This window comes from Molossus molossus, unplaced genomic scaffold (assembly GCF_014108415.1).
Source record: "Molossus molossus isolate mMolMol1 unplaced genomic scaffold, mMolMol1.p scaffold_m16_p_26, whole genome shotgun sequence".
Lineage (NCBI taxonomy): Eukaryota > Metazoa > Chordata > Mammalia > Chiroptera > Molossidae > Molossus > Molossus molossus.
In genome coordinates, this window is record NW_023425362.1 from 752,393 (window position 1) to 777,774 (window position 25,382).

The 25,382-nt window shown below is 56.8% G+C and overlaps 1 protein-coding gene across 1 annotated transcript; it reads right to left on the reverse strand.

The window, feature by feature from the left end:
* Positions 1-22,037: 22,037 nt before the first annotated feature.
* PIM3 (Pim-3 proto-oncogene, serine/threonine kinase) lies at positions 22,038-25,173 on the reverse strand. Its single transcript, XM_036278290.1, has 6 exons — positions 25,079-25,173; positions 24,882-24,991; positions 24,742-24,792; positions 24,285-24,654; positions 23,397-23,573; positions 22,038-23,318 (listed from the first exon to the last, which is right to left on the reverse strand). Exons 1-6 carry the CDS (start codon positions 25,158-25,160, stop codon positions 23,131-23,133), a joined length of 978 nt encoding a protein of 325 aa, XP_036134183.1. The 5' UTR covers positions 25,161-25,173; the 3' UTR covers positions 22,038-23,130.
* Positions 25,174-25,382: the final 209 nt, after the last annotated feature.

The window sequence follows — 25,382 nt, forward strand, 5'->3', positions numbered from 1 at the left end:
CCAGGGTGGATTTTTGGACATCTGTGTGCCCCGTTCATCCCCCCATCCGCTCCTCAAGCAGGTGCTCAGCACTCGTTGGGTGCCGCACCGACCCAGCGCCAGGGACAAACAGCATGACAGGGATCGTGCGTCCTGCAGCGGGGGCCACCCTGGGGCCTGTCCTGGACTGAAGGGCTTCTCAGGTCGAGGTTCTTAGCCCTAAAGCCCAGGCCCACAGGACCTCTGATCCCCCTGCCTGGAGCTGACCTGTGTGGGGAGACAGGCCATTCTGTGGGGTGCCCCGTGCCAGTGTGAGGTTGGCAAGGAGGCTGGGGCAGCAAACAGGAAGTGTGGGAGGGGCACCATGTGGAACAGGGCAGTTGGGCAGCCTGCGCAGAGTCTGCAGAGGTGAGGGGCACATGCTGCCAGGTTCCATCAGGGTCTGACAGGTGAGCGGTGACGCGTGGCAGGCAGATGGGGTCACGGGTGTCCCGCTGTGGGCAGCACGCATACGAGTGAGACAGAAATGCTTGGGTCTCGGCCACGGGAGGGCGGAGCTCCGTGGGAAAGATGGGGTGCAGACACAGGAGTTGGCATTTGGACATGGTAAGGTTGCCCTGCCGTTCACCCGTCCATTTGCCAAATGCTTCTGTGATGCCTGACGTGTGCCTGCTCCCTCCGTGCGCACAAGACACAGACCCCTGCCTGAGGCGGAAGAAAGGCATAAACATTAAGGGGGGGGCGACATCTGGATATGAAAAGGGCTGTTTAGAAAGGAAAGCAGACAGGATGAAGGGGTGCAGGTGGTCATGGAGCCAAGTGCTGGTGGGCCTCCTGCAAAAACATAGAGATGAGGTAGACAGTGGACACCATTGGGACAGACAATTACAAAGTCTTCGCCCTGGCCAGTGTGGCTCGGTTGGGCATCGTCTGGTGCACTGGGGGTTGCCGGTTCAATTCCTGGTTGGGGCATGTTCTCCAGGTTGAGGGCTCGATCCCCAGTGAGAGGTGTGAGGGGCAGCTGATCGATGTGCTCTCACATCAATGTCTCTCTCCCTCTCCTTCTCCCTCTCTCTCGAAGGGTCAATAAATGATTTAAATAAATCAATAAAGTCGGCCAACCCACCCAGTGTGTCCTCTCCACAAAGGTACAAAGGAAATGGCTATTGAGTGAGCATTAAGAGATTGCAAAGACAGACATATATGTTCTCAAGAGCACTTGACCTAAGGCCTATTTTGTGGGACATTTAGCCACACTGCCCTCTTGGGTGACTAGTTACATGGAATGACCTGCTCCATCCATTCACTTAAAGTCTCCTGTGTCTCTGGGTCTGAAGTGAGTCTCTTCTACAGAGTGTGTAGAGTGATCTTTTTTTTTTTTTTTTATCTTCACCTGAGGACATTTTTCCATTTTTGTTTTAGGTAGAGTGGGAGGGGGAGAGAGGAAGAGAGACAGAAACATCGATGTGAGAGCAACACATTGAGTGGCCGCCTCCCGCACAACCCCAACTGGGGCCGGGGACAAACTGCAACTGAGGCATGTGCCCTTAGCGAGAACCAAACCCGGGTCTCTCTGGACCCCGGGCCGACACTCTAACCGCTGAGCCAAACCGGCCAGGGCTTGATCATGATTTTTATGTGCCCTACCAATCTCTGCCTTTGAAGTGGACAGCTCTAATCCGTTTACATGTAAAGCAATCACTGAAAGCAAAGGATTTACTTCCACCATTTAGTCGTTTGTTTTCTGTTACATCTTATATGGGTTGTGTTCCTCAGTCCCTCCATTACTGTCTCTTTCCGTGTTTAGTGGAGTTGTGTTTTTTTGTAGTGTACCATTTGATTTTTCTTTTCTGTATATTTTCCCAATATTTTCTTAGTGGCTTCCTTTGGAGTTCCAATTAAAATCTTGAACTTATAACAACCTAGTTTGAATAATTCCAACTTAATTTCAATTGTGCACAGACACTCTGCTCCTGTGTCTCCATCCCTCCCCATCGCTGTCACAGACAAATCTTTATATGTTGTGTGCCCATTCACAGAGATTTATAATTAGTTTCATGGATTTGCAAGTTTAGTCATATATATATAAAAAAAAAGTGTAGTTATAAACCCAAACTATAATAATACCAGCTTTATATTTTCCTGTGTAATTAGCATTTCCAGTGTTCTGTATTACTTCATGGGGCTTTGAGTTACTGTCTACTGTCCTTTAAAATTTTTTTTTCTTTATTTTGGATAGAGAGGAAGGGAGCAAGAGATGACACATCGATGAAAGAGAACATCAACTGGCCGCCTCCTGCACGCCCCCCACTGGAGATTGGGCTCACAACCTGGGCATGTGCCCTGACGGGGAATCGAACCGGTGACCTCTTGGTGCAGGGTCGATGCTCAGCCACTAAGCCTACTGGCCAGGCTGTCTATTGTTTTTTATTTTCAGCCTGAAGGACTCCCTTTAGCATTTATTGTAGGGCTCTCTTTAACATTTCTACTAGTAATGATTCCTTGACCTTTTACTTATCTGGAAATATCTTACTTTCGCCTTCCTTTTTGAGAGATAGTTTTACTGGATATAGAATTGTTTGTTGACAGGTTTCCTTTTCTTTCTGGATGTTACATCTCAAGGCTTCTAATGAGAAATCTCTCATTATTGAGGTTCTCTTGTGTATGACACGTTATTTCTCTCTGGCTGCTGTCCAGATTCTCTCTGACTTTGACTTTTGACAATTTTTAAAAAATAGATGAGAGAGAAACATCAATCGGCTGCACACCCCCTACTAAGGATCAAGCTCACAACCTGGGCATATGCCCTGACCCAGAACAGAACCTGGGCCTGTCAGTCCATGGGAGGATGCTCAATCCACTGAGCCACACTGGCTGGACAAGCTTCTGACGATTTGACTAATGTAGATTTCTTTGACTTTATCCTGCTTGGAGTTTGTTGAGATTCATGGATATATGGATTCACGTCGTCCATCAAATTTGAGGGGTCTCAGGCCATTATTTCATCAAATATTTGCCCCTTTCTCTTCTCTTTCTAAGTCTACTCTGGATGGTGTCCCACAGGCCTCCCTGGGTCTTCCTTTCCTCTTCATTCTCTTATTCCTGCTCCTTAAAATAGGTAATTCCACGCCCTGGCCGGTTTGGCTCAGTGGTTAGAGCATTAGTCTGTGGGCCAGAGAGACCTGGGTTTGGTTCCTGCTAAGGGCACATACCTCAGTTGCAGTGTGTCCCCGGCCCTGGTTGGGGTCGTGTGGGTGGTGGCCGGTGATACTTTCCAGCTCCTGGCTTCCTTTGGTTCCTTTCTGTTGACATTCTCTCTTTGTTCAAGCCTTGTTCTCCTGGCTTCCTTTAGCTTGTTGAACATATTAAAGAGGGTTGACCTAACACCGTTGTCTATTAATTCCAATACATGGACTTCTGCAGGGATGGCTTCTGTAAGTTTCTTTTTCCTGTGAATGGAAAAATTATTTCTTTCCCCGCTTCTTTGGACACTTTGTATATGTCTGTTGAAACCTGAACATTCTGAGGGTGATAATGAGATAAATCTGAAGATGAGATTTTCCTCCTTGTGGATTGTCGGGTTTTGTTTATTGAGGAGCTACAATCTGCCATTTGTTTAGTGACTTTTCCAAATTATTTTTTCCAAAGTCTGTATTCCTTTTTATGGGTAGCGCTTAACGTTTGGTTCTATTGTCCCTACAATTAGCCGGTGACATGAAATTTCCTAAAATGTATCTACATTCTCCAATAGTCACCACATTAAGACAACAACAACAACAAAAGCCCAAACTAAACCCAAAATAGCAGAAGGAAGGAAGTGATAAAGATTACTGTGGAGAGAATATAAAAATAGGAAAAAAATCAATAAAATAAAAGGTTCATTTGTTAAAAATATCAACAAAGTGGGCTAAACTTTAGCTAGATTGACTAAGAGAAAAGGGAGAAGCCTCAAATTTCTAGTCACAAATGAAGGGGCATTACTACAGGCACACCTCTGAGATATCCCAGGTTCGATTCCAGGCTGCCTCAATAAAGTGAGTCACATGGATTCTTTTTTTTTTTGGTGTCCCAGTATTTATAAAAGTTACATTTAGCCGGCCAGTGTGGCTCAGTGGATTGAGCATTGTCCCATGGACTGAGAGGTCCCAGTACGATTTCTGGTCAGGGCACAAGCTCAGGTTGTGGGCTCGATCCCCAGTAGGGTGTGTGCAGGAGGCAGCCAGTCAATGTTTCTCTCGCACATTGATGTCTCTCTCTTTCTCTCCCTTCCTCTCTCTCTAAAAAAAAAAAGTCAATAAAAACATATATTTTTAAAACTTACTGTAAAGCTGCCCAGCTGGTATGGCTCTTTGGTTGAGCATCAACCCTGCACCAAGAGGTCACCGGTTCGATTTCTGGTCAGGGCACATGCCCAGGTTGTGGGCCCGATCCCCAGTGGGGGGCGTGCAGGAGGCGGCCAGTCATGTTCTCTCTCATCGATGTTTCTGTCTCTCTCTCCTTCTCCCTTCCTCTCTCTCTAAAATCAATAAAGAAAAAAAATTTTTTTTAACTCACTGCAAAGATACAGTAATGGGCAGAGTGTGGCCCTGGCATGAGAGCAGACAGACAGACGGACCAATGCAAGAGAGTTGAGAGTCGAGAAATAAACCCTCATCTGTTATGGTCGGTTGGTTTTCAACGAAGGGAAAAGAACATTCTGATGAAGAAAGGGTGGTCTTTCAACAAATGGTGCCGGGAAAACTGCATCCACGTGCAAAGGACCCTGACCCCAGTGTCCGTCAGGAGATAAGTAGATAAAATGTGGCACAGACCTCAGTGGGTCATTAACCAGCCACGGGAAGGGATGGAGCTCTGATCGGTGCTACACTTTCAGTGAAACGAGACAGACCGAGGGCCACGCAGTGAGTAATTCCACCGTGGAGGCAGCTAGAATAGGCACATCGAGAGGGGAGGGAGGCAGACTGGAGGTTGGCCTGAGGGAAAGGCAGAGGAGGGGGTGTCATTGTTTCACGGGTACCGTTTTTGTTTGGGGTGATAAAGCTTTGGAAATAATGGTGACAATTGCACAACGTTGTGAATGTACTTAAACGTCTCTGAATGATACACTACAAACAGTTAAAATGGAAACATTGTTTTAATCCTCACCCAAGAATATTTTTCCATTTTTGTTCAGATAGAGGGAGGGAGAGAGAGAGAAACATTGATGTGAGACAGACACATCGACTGGTTGCCTCCCGCATGACCCCAATTAGGGCCGGGGACCAACCGCAACCAAGGTATGTGCCCTTGGTCAGACCCGGGACTCATTGGTCCTCGGGTCGATGCTCTAACCGCTGAGCCAAAGCGGCCAGGGCTAAGATGGAAATTTCTTTCCCATGCATATTTTACCACCACTCAAAAAATGTTAAGAGGACTTGATGGCACCATGTGTCGCTCACAGTTCACCCTAAATTTACCTGGTACCTGGGTGGCCACCTCCTTCTCTACTTCCCTTTAGTCAAAGAAAATATCGAAACTTCTCAGGGCTCTGTGACCAGCAGGTAGGTAGTTACAATGTGGAACCAGGTGTCGAAGGTAAAATCCCAGCAAGACGGAGAGAGGGGCGCTACCGCCTTGTTTACATTTAAGAGAGACTGCTTGAAACTACTACGGAAAAACATTTCTGGGTTGTAAACCTGGCAAGAAAGAGGCTCACTTACCTTTTCAAAAGGTTTGCATACATTTCAAAGGGACAGAAAGAATTTACAAGTCTCTAAAGAAAATGTTCTAAGAAAAGGGAGGAAGGGGTCTCTTTCCATTTTTGGCACCAGGGAAAATTCAAATTTACCCTGACACCTAAAGGCTGAGGGAAGAGCCAGTGCAAAGGCCCTGGGGCAGGCACCAAGGGAGTCACTAGGAGTGGAAGAGAGGAGGGAAGGAACCGAGGTGGAGAGAAAGGGGGGGGGGCTGTAGCCAATGAAAACAGGTCAGCTTTTATCACCAGTGGAGTGCTCGAAGGAGTCACGTGCCCCCAGTGCGGTCAGAATAGCGGTGCAGGTGGAGGGTAGGAGCTGGGCGAGCAGAACTCGTGGGAAGGCGCTGTAACAACCCGAGGGAGACGCCAGGGCGGCAGCTGTGCAGGCGGCGATACATGTATCCGGAGAGCGTTTTGCTGCTGGAGCCAACAGGGTTTCCTGGGGGAGGGGACGGGCACCTGCGAGCCTGGCCGTGTGCCACTGCGCCACCGACACCGGGAAGGCAGGGGGCGCGCGGGCGAGGCGCCCGGGGCCTCAGCCTTTAAATCTGCGTTTGACATCCAAGTGGAGAGGCCACAGAGCTGTGGGTGGAGACCCCAGCGTGGGCGCGTGGGCGCGTGGGCACGTGGGCACGTGGGCACAAGCAGAGGCTGGGTGAGGGGCCGGCAGGGAAGAGGTTCGAGCTGAGGAAGGAAGGGAGGAGGGGCGCTGACGAGCCCAGCGCCGGGAGCAGCAGGGACGCCCGGCGGGAGGTGGGAACCCGCCTGGACCAGGTGAGCTCTGGGAAGGAGCCTGACCCAGAGGGTTTGCGGAGGGAGGGGACAGAAGGAAGGCACGCGGACACCGGCGAAGGAACAAAGGAACGGGCGGTAGCTCGGGGTTGGGGCCGGCTCAGAGAGGTCTGGGGGTGCCCAGTTTGCAGAATGACTCCACGCGCCCGCAGGCACTGCAGCTGCAGGCTGGGCTGTGCGGGGCGGGGGGCTTTGGTCTGCACCCGGGAGGTCTGGGAGAGGTGGGGTGTGGCACCCTGCGCCCTCAGCCCCCCGCCCGCGCCGGCCCGCACTCACCCCCTTGCAGCTGGAAGTCGTGATTGGCGCGGCTTCCATCGGATCTTGATTAACTTAATGCTAGTTTTAAATCGCTGCTTATCGCTTGAGACGGTGGGGTTTTTATATATGAAACTGCGTTGTGCGCACGGACGCGTGCTGTTTTCTGTGCTTCGCTGACCGGCGACTTCGCTGAGGGCGCAGGCCGTGGGCTGTGGAGGTGGCCCAGGGTCTGTGAGGCGTGGGAAACGGGCCTAGGAAAGTGGGCAGGACACGTGGGATGTGGGCGATGACCGCCGGGAGGACCCAGCCATCGGGGGACAGGTGCTGAGGCCAACCCAGCCAGAGCTCAGCGGGTGGCGGGAGGGGCCGTGAGCCGGCCTCTCGGGCAAAACCCGCCTTGGGCAGGTGTCCAACCGGGTGGCTCCAACCCGCCCCGGCGCTCCCCTCCCCACGCTGCGCCCCTGGAGCGCGTTGGGGCGGGGAGGGGGCTCTGCTCAGAGCCGGAGGGTGGGGCCTCCATGTGGGGGACCCCAGCCCACGCCCAGCCCCCAGCACGATTTCTAGGTCTGCTTTCCACCCGGATCCCCGCGGGCCGGCTGGGGGTGAGCAGCCGGGCACAGGTGGGGTGCGGAGAGGGAGCAGCTGCGGGGGCGGGCCCGGCGACCCGACCGGTCCGAGGTGGGTCGGGGGAGTTAGGCTGTCCCGGGGCGTGGGGACGGGCTGGTGGCCTTACAGCCCGGGGGGGGGAGGGGCGGTGCTGTGAGGCCCCCCCAGAGCTCTGTTGGGGCGGATTCAGGAGGGGCTGAGGAGCGTTGCGCCCCCTCCACCCCCGGGGCCTGGAAGGGGATCAAGGGCTTCTGTCCCCGCCCCGCTCCCCTATACTTTTATTGAGGAGAAATTTCTAAGGACACCTCCTTTGTCTCAGGCACCCAGGTTTCCAGACTTGGTCCTCATGGAGACCGCCTCCCCCTCACCCAGGAGGGACCCCTGGGGGCCACGTCCCCAGGGGTGCCGGCAGGGACCACAGCCCTCAGCGGGCGCATGCGCAAGACTATGCGTGGCAGAGGGGAGCCGGAGAGGCCCAGCGATCGCCCCTCCCCCCTCCCCCCCAGCATGCAGGAATTGCCTGAGATGTGTATTTGAAAATACATTATCTCATCTTTAACTATCATACAGTGAAATCGACATTTTCATTGTGGTGTACAGTTTTATAAACGTTACCCGCATCACTACAACAGGAGACATTCCCCACAGTTCCATCACCCCCAAAACTGCCCGGGGCCGCAGCTTTGGCACGCCCCACCTGCGTGTGACCCCCGGCAACCCCAGTTCTGTCTTTGGGAGGGTCCTGCAGCCCCTGAGACCGCGTCTCTGGCTCGGGGCGAGCCCGGGAGTCCGGGCGTCGCGTGAATGACGTCTTGGCGGGGTAGAGGGTCAGCCTGTCATCCGCGCGCCCCGACGGGCGTCTGGGCTGTTTCAGGTAGGGCGGTGCTTCCGCACAGGTTTTCCCAGGATAAGTGCAGTGGCGAGATGGCTGCATCCAGGGGCAACCAGGGACCATTTCCAGAGCCCACTTTGCACCCCAGCATCAGGACAGGTGACTCCCCATCCTCGCCAGCACGTGGCACTCTCGGGATCCCTTCTTTTAGTGATTCCCATGAGGGTGTCGTGGGAGCTCAGTGGGGTGCCCATGGGCATTCCTGGATGGCTTCTGACCTTGCACATCTTCACCTGTCTGCCATCTGTGGTCCTCTTGCATGAGGTGTCTGTTTAAGACCTTTGCCCATTTGCAAATTGAGTTACTTTTATTTCTTTTTTTTTTTTTAATGAGGATATATTTCCATGTATCTTCAGATAAAGTGGGGGAGAGAGAAACATGGATGTAAGAGATACATGCCCTTGACTGGAATCGAACCCAAGACTCGTTGGTCCTTGGGCTGACACTCTAACCACTGAGCACACCGGCCTGGATTAATGTTGAGTTTTGAGAGCTCTCTTAAGTCTTTTTCCTACGTGTGGCTTGCAGATGTTTTCTCCCAAACTGTCGCTTCTCTCCACGTTCTCTCATCAGTACCTTTGACAGAAACAAAAGTTTTTCATTTTGAGGAAGTCCAATTTGTCCATTTCTTTCTTGGATGGTCCGTGTTTTTGGTGTCATTTCTACAAACTGTTTTTTTTTAATCCTCACCCAAAGATATTTTTCTGTTTATCTTCAGATAGAGTGGGAGGGAGAGAGAGGAAGAAAAAGGGGGAGAGAGAGAAACATCAATGTGAGAGGGACACACAGACTGGTTGCCTCTCGCACGACCCGACCAGGGCCGGGGATGAACCGCAACTGAGGTACGTGCCCTTGACCAAAATCGAACCCTCGACTCTTTGGTCGTGGGCCGATGCTCTACCACTGAGCCAAACTGGCTAGGATAATTTCTATAAAATGATCTTTTTAAAAAAAAAATTTTTCTTCCTTTATTGATTTGAGAGAGAGGAATGGAGAGGGAGAGAGAGACAGAAACATCGATGAGAGAGAACATCGATTGGCCGCCTCCTGCATGCCCCCCACTGGGGATCGGGCCCACAACCTGGGCATGTGCCCTGACCGGGAATCGAACTGGCAACCTCTTGGTGCAGGGTCGACGCTCAACCACTGAGCCACACCAGCCATTTCTACAAACTTTTGACGAACCTCATGTCACAGACTCCCTCTTATTTTTCTTCTGACAGCTGCCTAGTCTTATATTTCTCCTAGACCTGGGGTTCCTTGGAATTCACCTGAGCATAGGGGTGAGATTTAGGCTGAGGCTGGCCTCTGACCATGGATGAGCAGCTGTGTGAGCACCATTTGCTAAAAGAAAACTATTGTTGCCCTGGAGGGTTTGGCTCAGCAGTTAGAGCGTCAGCCCTCAGACCAGAGTCATGGGTTCGATTCCCAGTCAAGGGCATGTGCCTCGGTTGTAGGTTCGGTCCCCAGCCCTGGTCAGGGTCTCTCTCACATCAATGTTTCTCTCTCTCTCTCTCTCTCCCTCCCTCCCTCCCACTCTATCTGAAATATCAATGGAAAAATATCCTTGGGTGAGGATTAAAAAAATAAAAGAAAGAAAGAAAACTATGGTTTCTCCACTGAGTGGCACCTGAACACTTATCAGAAGTTTCTGCAAGTCTGTTTCCGGACTGTGTCTTTCTTTCCACTGATCTATGTGTGGGTCCGTCATTCACCAGTACCACACTGTCTCAGTCACCGAAGCTGTGTAGTAAGTGTTAAAGCCAGACAATGGGCCATCTGCCTGGAGTGGCCAGTTGGTTGAACGTTGTCCTGTGCACAGAAAGGTTTGCCGGTTCGATTCCTGGTCAGGGCACCATGTTTCTCTGCCCTGTCCTCTCTCTCAGCATGTCTGACTTTGTTCTTCTTTTTCAACTTGTTTTACTTAGTCTCGTTCCATTGTCTTTCTAGGTAAATTTTAGAATTGGCTTGTCTGTATCTGCAAAAGAATCTTGCTGGAATTGGGGCTGATGATGTGTTAAATCTACAGTTCGCTTTGGGAAGACTGGCCATCTTTACTATGCTGCGTCTTCAAATCCACCAAAGCAGTAAGACTTTCCATGTGTTTAGATCTGCTTTGATTTCTTTCAATAGAATTTGTAGTTTTCAGCCCACAGACCCTGTACACGTAGTGTTAGATCTACACCTAGATTTTGGGGAGCAGTTATAAATGGCAACATTCTTAAAGCTTTCATTTCCAATTATTCATTCATAGCTTGTATAAGGGAATACAGTTGATTTTTGTGTTACTTTGTATCCTGCAACCTTGCTAAACTCACCTGTGGGTTCCAGGAGTTTCTTTGTAAAAAATAGATTTCCTACATAGGTAATCATGTTGTCTGTAAACAAAGATAGTTTTATGCTTCCTTGGTAGTCAGAATGCCTTTTATTTCCTTTTCTTGCCCGATTGCACTGGCTAGAACTTCTAGCAATATGTTAAACAAGAGTGGTGCGAGTGAGCTTCCGTGGCTTGATCCTGAGCTTAGGGGGGAAGCATTAAGTCTTTCACATTAAATATAACGTGACTTTTGTCAACACCCTTTATTATTATTTTTTTATTGTTTTTAGAGAGAGACAAAAGGAGAGGGAGAAGGAGATAGAAACATTGATAAGAGAGAACATCGATTGGCCACCTCCTTCATGCCCCCCACTGGGGTTTTAGCCCACAACCTAGGCACGTGTCCTGGCCAGCAATCGAACCAGCGACCTCTTGGTGCATGGGTCAACGCTCAACCACTGAGCCACACTGGCTGGGCTCAGTGCCCTTTATCAGGTTAAGGAAGTTTGCTGGGTATAAAAATCAGAATTAACAGGACTTTTCTTTTAGCACTTGAAAAATGTTGGACTACGTCCTTCTGGCCTCTCTGTTTTCTGATGAGACATCCAGCCATTTGAGTCATTGGTCTTCTGTAAGTAATACATAATTTTTCTCTGGCTTCTTTTAAGATTTGTGCCCTTGCCCAGGTGGTGTGGCTCAGTGGATTGAGCATTGTCCCAGGGGTGAGATGTCCCAGTGCGAGTCCTGGTCAGGTCACGTGACCAGGTGGCGGGCTCCATCTCCAGTAGGGGGCGTGCAGGAGGCAGCCCATCGGTGTTTTTCTCTCTCCCTTCCTCTTTCTTTAAAAAAGTCAGTAAAAGCATACTTTTTAAAAAGATTTTTTCCCCTTGTGTTTGTTTTCAGCAGTTTGACTATGAAGCATCTTGGTGTGGATTTTCTTCCGGTGTATCCTGGGTGGGATTGGCTTTGTTTCTTGAATTATAAGTATATGTCTTTCACCAAACTTGGGAAGTTTTCAGCTATTATTTCCTTGAGTTATTTTTCTGCCCACAGTCTTTCTCTTCTCCTTCTGGGACCCCACTGATGCTACTGAATCCATTAGTCAGGTGGGTTTGAGTTTTTTTTTAAGCTATCATATTTTTCAGTCCCCAATTTTCCATTTAGTTCTCTTTTACGTCTTCCTGTTTCTTTGCTGAATCGTTGTGTTTTAAGTTTTTTTAATCAAGAATGTTTGCAGTTCCTGGTTCGAGCATTTTTCTAAGGGCTGCTTTGAAGTGCCCTTCAGATCCTGAAACATCTGTGTGGTCCTACCGTGGGTGTCTTTTCCCACGTGGGTTGAAATGTCCGTGTTCTTCGTGTGCCGGCTGATTTTAGCTGCTGTCCTGGACATTTTGAGGGTTGTGTTGTGAGACTCTGGGTCCTCCGGCTGCCGGTGGAGAATGTGGAGGTTCTTGTTTTAGGCTGTGACTCTGACTGGAGTTCATCATTACAGTCTTTGCTGTTCTAATCAGGTCTATTCTCATGTGCACCACCTAGTGGTCACTCTGAGCGGCTGGAGGAGCACCTGTGAGATCAATTTTCCCAATGTTTGATGTGCTAATTAGGATCAGATCTGAGCGCTAGGTCAGGGGTGAACCCAGAAGCCCAAAACTTTCAGTCTTCCGGAATCATTCTCTGCGTATCTTTGTCACCATCGTTTCGGTACTTTCCAGGTGCCTGAGATACCCTTCTCCCCCAGAAACCATCCACTTCTGCGTCTGTGATGCGTTTGGGGCCCAATGGCAGGAGGACATGAAAAAAAGGCTACTAATAAGGAGTTAACCAGGGCTCCAGGACCCAAGGTCAATACTCATACATCAACTGCATTTCTCTATGTTAGCAACGAACAACCCAGACACGAAACTGAGTAAACATGTCTATTCACACAGCATCGAAATGAGCTTAACAAAGGTGTGTAAGCCTTGTACACTCAGCGTTTCTGAAAGAGATGGAAGGTCATCTGAATCGATGGAGAGCTAGTCCATGTCCATGGATTGGAAGACTCTATTGTTAAAATGGCAATACTCACCAAATTGATTAATAGATTGAATCCTTATCAAAATGTGCCTGGATGGGGGGCAGACATAGGCAATCTGGCCATGAAATGTGTACAGATACACTGACGGCACAGAACAGCCCAGACCATTTGAAAAGGAACAAAGCGGAGGAATGTACAGTTTTGAATGTAAAGCCACAGTAGGAAAGACACGCACGCGCCCTGGCCAGTCTGGCTCAGCGGTTAGAGCGTCGGCCCACAGACCAAACAGTCACAGGTTCGATTCCGGTCGAGGGCACGTACCTCAGTTGCGGTTCGTCCCCGGCCCTGGTCGGTGTTGTGCTGGAGGCAACCAGTCGATGTGTCTCTTTCACATCAATATTTCTCTCTCCCTCCCTCCCACTCTACCTGAAAATAAATAGAAAAATATATTTGGGTGAGGGTTTTTAAAAAGAAAGGAAAAAAGAGACATGTACTGACATACAGATCAATGGAACTGAACTCAGAGTCCAAAGTGAACCCACGGATTTATGGTCACTTGGTTTCTGACAGAAGTGCCGAGGCTTCCCATGGGGAAAAGGTACCCCACTCCCCAGGTGGCGCTGGGCCTGGCTGCCCACAGGTGCAAAGAGGAACGTGGACCCGTACCTCACACCACACACCGAAACTAACACAGGTGCCGCGGACCTAACTGTGAGAGCTACAAATACACCACTTTGAAAAGGAAACAAGAGAGAAGCTTTGTGACTTAGGGCAGGCAGAGTTCGCAGGTGCAGACCGAAAGCAGGGTCCGTGAACAAACCTGACGCACTGGATTGGATCGGAAGCGAAAGCTCTGTGCTTCGAAGAACAGTACGAGCATGAACATTGTGATACGTGTTTGCGAGTCACACACGTAGGGAAGGACGTGTATTTAAGAATATATAAAGAACACACAGACTCAAAAGGAAGAAAAACATACACGTACAGTGGTTATGTATTTAGCACAATTACAAATAAGTATGAATTTAAAAATAACAATAATAATACAAGCAACCCACGTTAAAAAATAGGCCAAAAAATTGTATTAGACATTTAACCAAAGAAGGAGGAGGGGAGCTGGATCGCTTCGTGGGTGAAAGTTCTTTTTTTTTTTTTTTTATCCTCACCCGAGGACATTTTTCCATTTTTTTGTTCAGGTAGAGTGGGAGGGAGAGAGAGGAACAGAGAGAGAGAGAGAAACATCGACGTGAAAGGAACACATCGAGTGGCTGCCACCCACACGACTGACCAGGGCCGGGGAAAAACTGCAACCGAGGTACATGCCCTTAGCAGGAACCGAACCCGGGTCTCTCTGGACCGCAAGCCAATGCTCTAACCGCTGAGCCAAACCGGCCAGGGCTGGGTGAAAGTTCTAATCAAATTTGAAAAGATTCTCAGCACTATTAGTTAGCAGGGAAATTCGAATTGCTACAAAATGCAACACCACTCACACCTACCAGTGGCTGTCATTGGAAAGAAAGACAGGCCCTGGCCGGTTTGGCTCAGCGGTTATAGCATCGGCCCGGGGACCAGGGACTTGAGGGTTCGAGTTCAGTCAAGGGCACATGCCTTGGCTGCGGTTCATCCCCAACCCTGGTTGGGTTGCGTGGGAGGCAACCAGTTGATGTTTCTCTCTCTGCCCCTCCCACTCTATCTGAAAATCAATGGAAAAATATCCTCAGGTGAGGATTTTAAAAAGAAGAAGAAGAAGAAAGAGCCCAGCTGGTGTGACTCAGTGATTGAACATTGACCCATGCACCAGGAGGTCGCCGGTTCGATTCCAGGTCAGGGCACATGCCCAGGTTATGGGCCTGATCCCCAGTTGGGGGCATGCAGGAGGCAGCCAGTCCATGTTCTCTCTCATCGATGTTTCTATCTCTCTCTCCCTCTCCCTTCCTCTCTCACTAAAATCAACAAAGAAAAAAAAATGTTTTAAGAAAGAAAGATGGGCCCTGGCCGGTTTGCTTAGTGGTTAGAGCATCGGCCTGCGGTCCAGAGAGACCTGGGATCCGTTCCCGCTAAGGGCACGCACCTCGGCTGCAGTTTGTCCCCGGCCCTGGTTGGTCGTGCGGGTGGCAGCCACTCGATGTGTCCCTTTCATCGATGTTTCTCTCTCTCTCCCTCCCCCTCCTACTCTATCTGAACAAAAATGGAAAAATGTCCTCGGGTGAGGATAAAAAAAGAAAGACAGACGGTGACACGGGTTGACAAGGATGTGGACTCGGGAGCCGCAGCGCCCCGTGGGAGTATGAAACGGGCACCGCAAGTGCACCACGCGACCCAGCCATTCCATCCCTAGCAGTGTGCCCCAGAGAGCTGTGACACACGCAGACACGGCCACGCGGGTCCGGGGAGCACGGCCACCACGGCCGTCATGTGGGTGAATGGATGAACCAGTGTATCCGCAGCGCGCACCTCTGTGGGAACCAGCTGCTGCCACCTGGACGAACCCCGGAAGGCGTCCTCGGGGGACACAGCCAGACACCACGCCCTGCGCTGCATGTGCAGGGCCCCACTGACATGAAATGTCCAAACAAGGCAAGTCCGGGAAGATAGGAGGCAGGTGGGTGCAGCCCGGAGCTGAGTGGGCGGGAGACGACACCAACGGGAACAGGAGGACTCAGCGTGGAATGTTCTAAAATTGGACCTGGTGGTGGTTGCACAACTCAGAAAATTCACCGAAATCGCTGAATTGTGGAGGGTTCATTGAAATCGCTGGACGTGGGTGAATTTTATGGTTTGTAAATGGTGCCTCAGTTAAGCTGTTTTAAAAATACTTTTTACGAATTTTATTCGATCTCCGTTTAAGTCTCTGAGAGCTGTGTGAAGTGGCTTCCCGGATCCTTTTGGGAGGGATTCTGGAAGGGCGGGCCTGCCCCCCTGGTCCCCAGGCTTCGCCCATCCCCGTTGCTCTACAGTCCTGGATAGCGTGGCCCCTCAGGAGGGGAGGTGCCAGGAGCTCCCAGGGGACCCACGAGGACCAGAGGGAGGCTGGGGGCTGTCTGGGGGACCGGGCGCCCGGGGGGGTGGCAGCTGGTGAACAGTCTGTGGTGACACAGGAGCAGCAGCGGGCGTGGAGACAGGGCCATTCGACTGGGCCCCACTGGTGGCCACAGGGAAAAGCCTGGCAGCTGCCCCAGGCCCTGGGCCACCCTCTGTGGGTGGCCCCTCATTTCCTACCTGCGTGGCACACCTGGGCGGCGGGCGTGTGGGGCGCAGAGCGGAGGGCCTGAGGGGGTTGCGCAGGACCCAGGAAGTGGGTGCCCCAGGCCTGGCAGAGATGGGCCAGAGCGCCGAGGGCTGTGCAGCTGCAGGGCTGGACCAGCCCCCAGGTGCCCCACCTGCCCCAGGCTCTGCTCCTCCACCGACGTGCCCATGTCCCCATGGAGAGGCCACTCAGGTGTGGCCAGGGTGGAACATGGTGCCCGTCCGGTGATGTTTACCCACTGGGCGCCAGGCTCCGCTCTCCGGACAGGCCCCACTGGCCCCCAGGGGCGCCCATCTCCAGCTCCTTTCTGCCCGGGAGGCAGTCAGGTGAGGGGATCGAGGCCCAGAGACGGGAAACCCAGCCTGGCTCCCCATGGCCAGGGAGCTGGAGAGCCCAGAAGCCCACCCAAGATGAGGTCTGTGGGTCGCTGGGGGGAAGACCCCACCCGGGATCTGTGACCCGAGGGCCTGGAGGCAGTGCCCAGCTGGCTGGCTCAGGGTGCCCACCGCTTACCTGCCGTAGGGCACAGTGGCCACGGGCAGCAGCCAGGCATGGGGGTCAGGTGCCGGGCAGACGGAGGGGCGGGCCCACTCATGTGTGGTGAGGACAGGGACAGAATGTCCCAGAGGCTGGGCTGGGCTGTGGGGGCAGGGAGGCCAGTGGACCACAACTATGAGTCCTCAGTTGCCCCCAGGCCCCAGGCTCCCCGCTCACTGCCTGGCAAGAGGCCTCCGCAGGCCCAGGACTGGTCAGCAAGGCCTGCTCTCGTGTGGGCTGTACCCTTGGGGCTCCCTTCCTCCTTGGGTCCAGGTAACCTACCTCCCAAACCATCCACACCCCCGCCCTGGAGGGCTCCTCCTTGCTGGGCTCTGAACCCCACCGCCAGGCTGGCCCCGTCTGGACACCCATCACCCCTCCGCTCGGGGTGGCCTCCGGCCTGCCCACCTGCAGGACCCCTCCTCACTGCAGTCACCACCCTCTCTCTGCACCTGCCGTGGCCCCGAAACCCCTTCAGATCTCAGCGCCGCTGGCCCTCTGGGAGCCCCACTTCCATGACCCGATGCCCTCCTGTGGCCCTGACTGTGGGCTCTGGGAGGGCCAGGGGCTGCCTGCGGTTCCTACACAGGGGCCAACACAGATGGTCGGGGCCCCCTCGTGCCTGTTTGTCGGGGTCACTGCCCCTCCGGCAGGGCGGGCCCCCAAGGGTCTCTCTGCCCTTTGAACTGCGTGGGGAAGCCCCCGCAAGCAGAACCAGGCGGCAAGGGAGGGTCGGAGCCTGGGGTGCGCGCCTCTGGGATGTTCCGCTGGGTGGGGTGTGGCGCTCTGCATGCACCTCCCAGGATGGGGTGCCTCTGTGGGGCCCTGTCGGCAGGCACGCTGTGGCATGAACCCCAATCCAGGTGGGTGTCTCCAAGTCCCGGGCCCTCTCTGCACTGCTCCCCATGAGATGAGAGGACGTGCGATAGAGGTCACAGCCTCAGGCAGCACCCATGGCCGGGATCCCCGACCTGTCTGCCGCCCTCCTGGTCACTGGGCCCAGCACCCAGGGCAGCGGCACCTTCTCGGCCTGGTGGCCCAGGCCCGGATGCAGGCCGCCCCCTGGGCACACGGGGTGGGGCAGACGGCCACCTGGCAAGGCTACCCTCTCCTCTCCACCCCTCGCCCAGGGCAGGGGCCAGTGGGTCACGGAGCACAGAGGTCATGGCTGAGGAGCCCAGCTCAGCGGCTGCCCCGTGGGGAAGGGCAGGGCAGGGAGACCTGGGGGCCTGAGGCCTGGTGCCTGCCTCCCCTACGGGCGGGCGGGGCCAGTGACATCGGGGTCCCCTGCCCACTGAGGGCATGCACTTTGGGTCAGGGCAGGCAGCTTCTTGGCAGGAACGGGGACAGGAGGAGCCAGAGGCCAGATCAGAGCCCCATGTCAGAAAGATGGAATCCCCCCAGGACTCTCTTCCTCCCTGGGTGGGGTGGGCCCCCCTGGCTACTTACGACCTTGACTTCTGGTGGGTCCCTGGACTCCCTCTCCCGAACCAGACCCATTCAGTGCTGGGCGCAGGTGACCCCACCCCAGGACAGCCCTCACACAGCCATCCGGGAACTGACCCCACCCACCCCGGCCAGCATCTGGGGCCTGGGCCCAGGGAGGGCGGTCCTCAGGGATCAGGCCAGGAGAGCAGTGGTCAGTGCTGGAGGGTCAGGCCCGGCCCGACTGTCCAGCAGGCCTCACTGCCGGGAATGCTGGGGGCGGGGGGGTCAGTTGTGAGGTTGAAGCTCAAAGCTCAGGTCTTTGCCAAGTCTGCCTGGAAAAGCCAGCGGCCTGGAAGTCATGTGCTGCAGGCTCAGGCAGACACCCCAGCGGAGGCCTCCGTAGAGGGGGAGGGCCCACGGAGACACCCCAGCGCCAGCAGTCTGGCTGGTGCCCCATCCCTCAGTCACAGCCTGGGCTCAGGGATGAACAGGGGCTCTGGGCAGGTGCCAGGCTTGGCTGGCCTCTTCCCATCCACAGTCCCCGTGACTGCGGCTCACAGGGCAGGCAATGGCCGCTCAGCCCCTGCTGTCCAGGCCTCCACTGTCCGCCTCAGCAGCTGCCCAGCCTGCGCCCTCCTTACTGTGCTGCTTTTGCTAACACGGAGGTCGCGGGCCCGCTGGGGCCTGGATGCCGGGAGCAGCGGGTGCAGCTCCCAGGGTCCTGCAGGGGTCACTTCCCTTTTCTGAGAAGCTTTGGCACCGGTGTTTCGTTTTAGGGGCTGCATCCGAGAAAAGAAAGTTAGCAGGCCTCTGACAGCTGCCAGCCAGTTTCGGGTCTGTCCCGGCCTCTCTGTTCCTGGAAGTGGGGCCGCCGGGGTGAACCGATCAGAGGTCAGACCCCAGAAGGTTACGACATGACGCTCCTAGGAGCCAGGGCAGGGGAGATGCAACCTGGCAGGCAGCGGGGTGGTGCTCGGGATTTCCGGGTTCTGTGCGACCCCGAGGAGAGCCCCATGGCAACGGATGCTGTTCAGAACCTGGGCGGGTGGTTCTGCAGGAGGTCGACATGAAACAGCACAGCCAGGCTGCCGGGCCAGGCGGAGCAGGGGGCCTGGGCAGCTCCAGGGTGTGGGCGGAGGGCAGGGCAGACTTGCGGGGGTTCTGCCCACCAAACAATGTTCAGGCAGCCTGTCCCCTGTGCCTCAGCCCCGAGCCATCCAGCGACGGCACAGCCTCAGGGCCACTGGCCGCCTCGCAGGGGAATAGGCCCCAGGAGTCCCTGGGCAGAGGAGCCCTCTCCAGCCCCCAGGCTTTGCAGACAGGACTAGTTCTGACAAGAATGGATCCTACCCCAGCAGCGGGGGTCCTGCAGACACTGGGGACCCCCCACACTTAGCACGGTGGCAAATGCTTGGTGCTGCCACGGCTCGGGGGTGAGGGGCCCAAGGCAGCTCCCCAGCCCCACACTTCTGCGGAGCCTCCTGGCAGAGAGTGGGCCGTGGAAATCGGAGGCTGGCCCACACCAGGCCCACGGCACCCGCCCACGTGCACACGTGGCCACCTGAGCCTGAGTGTCTGGGGAGTGGGCACACAGTCCTGCTGGTGCCCAGGCAGGCTGGGAGGGGTCTGGTTTGGGGGGGAAAGGGACTGAGTACCCCCCGCCAGAAACCAGGAGAGGTCCCTGTGTGGACCCAAGGCCTCAAAGGACTGAAGTGGAGCCCGGCCAGGGGGACTCAGGGGTTGAGCGTCGACCCTGCACCAAGAGGTCACCAGCTCAATTCCTGGTCAGGGCACATGCCCAGGTTGAGGGCCTATCCCCAGTGGGGGGCCTGCAGGAGGCAGCCAGTCTATGTTCTCTCTCATCAATGTTTCTCTCTCTCTTTTCCTCTCCCTTCCTCTCTCTCTAAAATCAACACAGGAAAAAGAACTGAAGTGCCAGACTTCCTACCTTGGGCATAGGGGGAACTTTGGTGTCTGGGGGTCCACACTCAGACCCTGACAGCTCCCGGACTGCATGTGGAGGCAGGTGTGGGGGCACCCAGACAGAGAAGAGGAGGCCCTGCCTCCTTCGTCCCACCCGAGACCCCAGGCCGAACGGCCCAGCGGAGCCAGGCATTCAGCCTGCGTCTCTGAGACCCAAGTCTGTGCCCACGAGATTCTTTGAAACCTCACCAGAGGGTCCAGGAAGGCTCCCCTCCCAGTGTGCCTGCTCCCCCGCCCACAGCCGGGGTCCTGGATGCAGCCGGCCCCGCCCCCTGGGCTCGGCCACCAGGAGCCTTCCGCTTGGCCTCCAGCTTCCTGGTGTGTAGGCACAGCAATGGGGATCGGGGTCCCACTCTCTCTCTGGGCCTGTTTCCCCAAGGGCGTCCTGGGCAGGCAGCAGAGCCCAGTGGCCCTGGGTGGGGAGAGGGTGCTTCTGGGGCCCGAGAGCGCCATGCGGAGAAAGCCGGCACCCCTCCACCTCCTCCTGCCTGCCTGTGCCGCGGGCTGGGCTCTGTCCAGCAGAGTGCTACAGGGGATAGGAGGTCTGGCCCCCCCAAAGGCCTTGCGGGACCTCGGGCCCACCCTCTGGCCTCTGCCATGTCCACCTGAGCACGGGCCCTGAAGGACACAGGCCTGGACTTCCTCCCAGTCCAGCAAACCCCTCTCCACACTCACCCATCACTCCCATCGAGCCGGGGGGCCTCCAACCCCAGGCAGGAGAGGTTCTCCCATGGCCTCGAGCCCGTCAGTGGCCACCCACCGGCCTGTCCACCCGCGGCACGTGGCCCGTGCCTGCCCCACCTCGCAGGTGTCACTAGACGGGGTCCCAGGGCCGAGGAGCCTGCAGGCAGCGTGTCCCACTCACTGCAGGTCAGACTCCGTACGGCTGCTCCCGGTGCCGCTCAGACCTGTGGCTAGGGGGCTTCTGGCCCGGGGCCAGCTGCTGGGCCTCCAGCCTCCGCTGCCCACCCGTGGAGCAGGCTCCTGGGAGTTCACTGCGCCTCCAGCAAGGGGGCCCCACCTTGTGCAGAGACCAGCCTTCCCGCAGCCTCCAATCAGAGTGACTAACTGGGGGTGTCTTGGCCTGACTCAGAGCCTGACTCAGGATCCCCCACAAAGATGAGCTCAGCGAGTGGTTCCTGGATGCTTCAGGGGGTGGACGAATGGATGGGCAGGTGGGCCAATGACTGAAGGACCAGTAGGTGGGGGAACGGTGTCGGCTGGCAAGTGGGAGATGGTGATGAGGGTGACTGTCACCAGAGTGGGGTGCAGGGCCCAAAGAGTGAACAACTGCTTGTCCTCAATCTGCCCTGAGTACCTCCCACCGTTCCTGGGAGACGCCACGGTGAGCGCAAGAAAAGGAGCCCCGTGGCCTGGGTGCACCCCCAGGGGGCAAGCCCAGGGACAGGCAGGTAGTCTCCTCATGCTGCGCCCTCATGCTCCACAGCGTCTGCCTGCCCTGAGCAGGCTGCCGGGAACTCCTGGGCCCAGCGGTGGCTCCTCGGTAGAGGTGCGCCGGCCCCGTGGCCGCCCGCGCCCGGCCCCTCAGCCCTGCTTGCCGTTTCCTCCTGTGTCACCGCTCCAGACGCCCGGCCCCTGCCCTCGCATGCCGCCCGACACTTCTTTGTCCAACCTTGTTAGCAGACACCAGGGGCGGGCAGGGGGCTTCATGCCCTGCTGGACCCAGATGGCCTCCTTGCAGCCCGTGTCAGGAGCTCCCGAGGCAGGGGCGGGGGCCTTGGAGGCAGAGCGCACCTAGACCCTCCACCCAGCCAGCCCTTCATGCTTAGGCCTGGCCCAGGTCTCTACCTTCTGCACCCCAGGACCTGGAGTGTCCCTCCATGGCCTCACCCTACACCTGTCAAGCCAGGGCTGTCACATGACCACTCCTGACCACACCCATGTGTTCTCTGCACCTGTCTTGCTGCCCCTCCACCTGCTCACTCGATGCGCCCTTCAGAACCCCTTTGCAGTGGTCGGAGGGGCAGCACAAGCCTCCCCACACCCTGCCTTCGCGGCCTGAGCAAGGGCTGCTCCTCTGCCCACCCGAGGCACCTCCTCGAGAAGACGCCAGAGGTTCGCTGGGGCAACCCTAAGATGACCTCCAAGCAGTGGTGGCCATGCCAACCTCCTCCCCAGGGCCTGCCCGGCTCCCTGCCCCTCCCACAGGCCCCTGATGGCACAGCCCGGCACTGCCCACTCCCTCAGGTGCTGCGGGGAGGTGGGGTGCAGGCAGACAGCCTCTGGACCTGCTGGGCGGGAGGGAGAGCCTAGCCCAGTCCTCCCATGCTGCTGCCTCCTCACAGGAGAGCCAGAGGCCCCTTCTGCCCCCCAGCCCCAGCCCAATAAACACAGGATATCCGTTATATACAAAACGATTTAATTGAAATACCTGTATAAAAAATATGATCTCCAGACGTCTTGCTTTTAAACTGAAAGAAACCCCCGTCCCTGATGCCTACACACCAGGATCACAGAAACATAGCTACTAAAATAAATTAAAGGCTTGCGACTCTGTCCCCCCACCCCCCAGCTTCCAGAGCCAACAAGCAGACTGTACAAGGTCAATAATTTAAAACCCACCCCCCTGGGTGCACAGCCCCTAGGGGGCAGTGTCGCCCACTCCCCTTAAGTTAGCCACTGTACAAGTCCATCCTCCGACAGATGCAGGTAGGGTCGGACCTGGGGTCCACACACAGCTGCCCTCTCCCCACCCCCAGGGGCCCAGAAGAGCAAGGCTGCTGAGGAGGACCCTCAACAAATAAATTAAACAATAAATAGCCCTCCACGGGGGTCACACCATAAATAGACGCTCACAGGCCTACAAGCGCACACGGGCAGGGTGCCATGTGGGCACAGAGACCTGAGCATTGCATTGCTTGTGCACAGACGTGCCCGGACGAACACCAAAGGGCGAGGGCGGGAGAGGGAGGTGGGCACGAGGGACCCTGTGCCCAGGCGAGATGAGGCCACAGAACACAAGAGTGCTCCTGGTCCAACTTGGTCAGATGGGGAGGTGCTGGGGGCCCAAAGGGCTGCCTCCCGGAAGCACAGGACAGGGACAGTTTTGGGGTCAAGCACCCAGCCAAGACAGGCGGGACCTTGCTTCGACCGGAGGTCTTTGGACAGACAGAGCTTGAGAAAGCCAAGTCCCGTGAGAGCAGCGTTCGAAAGGCACTCAAAGCAGAGGAAACAGGCCCAGTGCCAAAGGTAAAGGTCACCAGGGTCAGAGGCCACTGCTTTCTCAAGGAGCACCCAGCCCTAGCAGGACAGACCCGCAAAGGGCCGAGGCTGGGGCAGGTGGTCCCTCTGGCTCCCACAAGCCAGGTGCAGGTCCTCCTCACAAGCTCTCACTGCTGGAGGTGGTGCTGGCCCCGTCATCCGTGTCCAGAGAGCAGAGACGAAGGTCACAGTTCTCTGGGGTGCCCCCATCTGCCCCCAGCATCCAGGGGTGGGCGGAGATCTGGTCCAGCGAGGGCCGCTCGGAGGGCCGCGGAGACAGACACCACTGAATGAGCTGCTGACACTCTGCAGGGGGGAGGCAGTCAGGAAGGGGCCGTCCGGGGGCTGCTACCCTGGCCAGCCCCACCCCAGCCCCACACACACCTGGGGAGACCCTCCTCCTGAAGAAGAGACGGCCCCGCAGAATTTCCTCGTCCTGCTCAAAGGGAATGTCCCCGCACACCATGTCATAAAGCAGCACACCCAGAGACCAGACGGTGGCTGAGCGCCCGTGGTAGCGGTGGTAGCGGATCCACTCGGGGGGGCTGTACACCCGGGTGCCTGGGGAGAACGCGGGGGTTAGGAGGCCCGCCAGGCGCCAGCACCACAAGAAGCTGACACCGAACGTAAACATCAAGACCCTGCACCCCAGTTAATCATCTCAGAGGCCTGCGCCAGAAGAGGGAGCCAGCGTCCGAATCCTGCCAGTCATCACCCTGGAAAAACCCCGCAGGCGTGGCCTCCCCAGGGCTGGCCCGGCTGGGGGAGGAGCCGGTCACGTGGGCGCTGGCTCGGGTTTCACAACAAACAGATGTGAGGTGAGGATAGAGGGAGGGCTGGGGGACTGCAGGGAGAGGAGGCGGGAGAGAGGAGGGGTGAGGAGGAGTGGGCGGGCGGGGAGCCCCGGCTTCCCCGCGCACCCGCAATGCGGGGATTTCTGCCGGCGCCCACGCGCTCTCGGCACGCACACAGCACCCGCCCTCACGAAAGGGGAGGCCCGTGCAGCGCCGGCTCCAACAGTCCCGCGCTCCCCACGCAGACACCGTGACCACCACGGCCCCCTGCCCGCTGGCGCGCCCCAACGCAGCCTGAGGGGGCGGTCTGGAGCCCACCTCTCACCCCCACCTACCACGAGCCGGCTGGGGGTCCCCGGCTCGGCGCCTACGCGAACGTGCCCAGGCTGCGCGGGCTCAACACTCACCAGCCCCCACCCCACCCCATCCCCTCGAACGTTACGGGCCGTTGCCGGCCGCCGGCCGCGCGCACGCTCACCGTCGAAATCCGTGTAGACCGTGTCCTTGAGCAGCGCGCCCGAGCCGAAGTCGATGAGCTTGAGCTCCCCGGAGCGCAGGTCCACCAGGAGGTTCTCGTCCTTGATGTCGCGGTGCACCACCCCGCAGGCGTGGCAGTGGCGCACCGCAGCCAACACCTGTGCGAAGAAGCGGCGCGCCAGGGGCTCGTCCAGGGCGCCGCGCTCCGTGATGAAGTCGAAGAGGTCCTGGGCCGGCTCGGGGCGCTCCAGCACCAGCAAGAAGCCGTCGGGCCGCTCGAACCAGTCCAGCAGGCGGATGACGCCGCGCGCGCCGCCCGCCGCGCCCACCTTCCGCAGCAGCACCACCTCGAAGGGCACGGCCACACCGCCCTGGGGGAGACGGCGGTCAGCGGCGCGGTCAGCGGCGCAGCCCGCGGCCCGACCCGCCGGCCGTCCGCCCACCGGCCCCGCGCTTACCACGCTGCCCCACTCGGTCACCCGCTCCTTCACCACGTGCTTCACGGCCACCTAGGGGAGCACAAGGGGTCAGGCCCGGCCCGCTGCGGCGACGCGCGCGCGGGGACACACACCCGGTTCCGCCCGGCGGCCGGACCTACCGGGAGCCCGTCGGCGATGCGGCTGCCCGCGTAGACCGTGCCGAATCCGCCGCTGCCCAGCACGGCGCCCACCTGGTACACTTTCTCGAAACTCTCCTTCTCCGCCTTGGCTGCGGGGAGCGCGAAGGCGGGGTTGGTGCGAGCCGACAAGCCCCGGCCCCGGCCCCCGGCCCCCCGCGCCCCGGCCCCGCGCGTACCCGGCTGCAGGATCTTCACCGGGAGGTCCACGCCGCTCGGCCCGCAGAGGTGCGCCAACGAGCCGAACTTGGAGAGCAGCATTGCGGGCGGCGGCGGGGCGCGGGCTCTGCGCCGCCTCTCGCCGGGCTCGGCTCCCCGCGCGGCTGCGGACGCGGGAGGGCGGCCTCCCCGGGCCGCGCGGCGCCCCGAGCCCCAGGCGGCTGCCGGTCGCGGGGGGGCGGGCGTCACGGGGTCGCCGGCCAGGCCGTCGCGCGGCGCAGGAGACCAGGAGTCCGCGTGGACCTCGTCGACGCGCAGCAGGCC

Coding starts and splice junctions, on each gene's coding strand:
- PIM3 (XM_036278290.1), bottom strand. CDS start 25,160: ATGCTGCTCTCCAAGTTCGGCTCGTTGGCGCACCTCTGCGGGCCGAGC. Junction 24,793..24,881: donor GCATCGCCGACGGGCTCCCG/GTAGGTCCGGCC, acceptor GTGCTCCCCTAG/GTGGCCGTGAAGCACGTGGT. Junction 24,655..24,741: donor TGACCGAGTGGGGCAGCGTG/GTAAGCGCGGGG, acceptor CGTCTCCCCCAG/GGCGGTGTGGCCGTGCCCTT.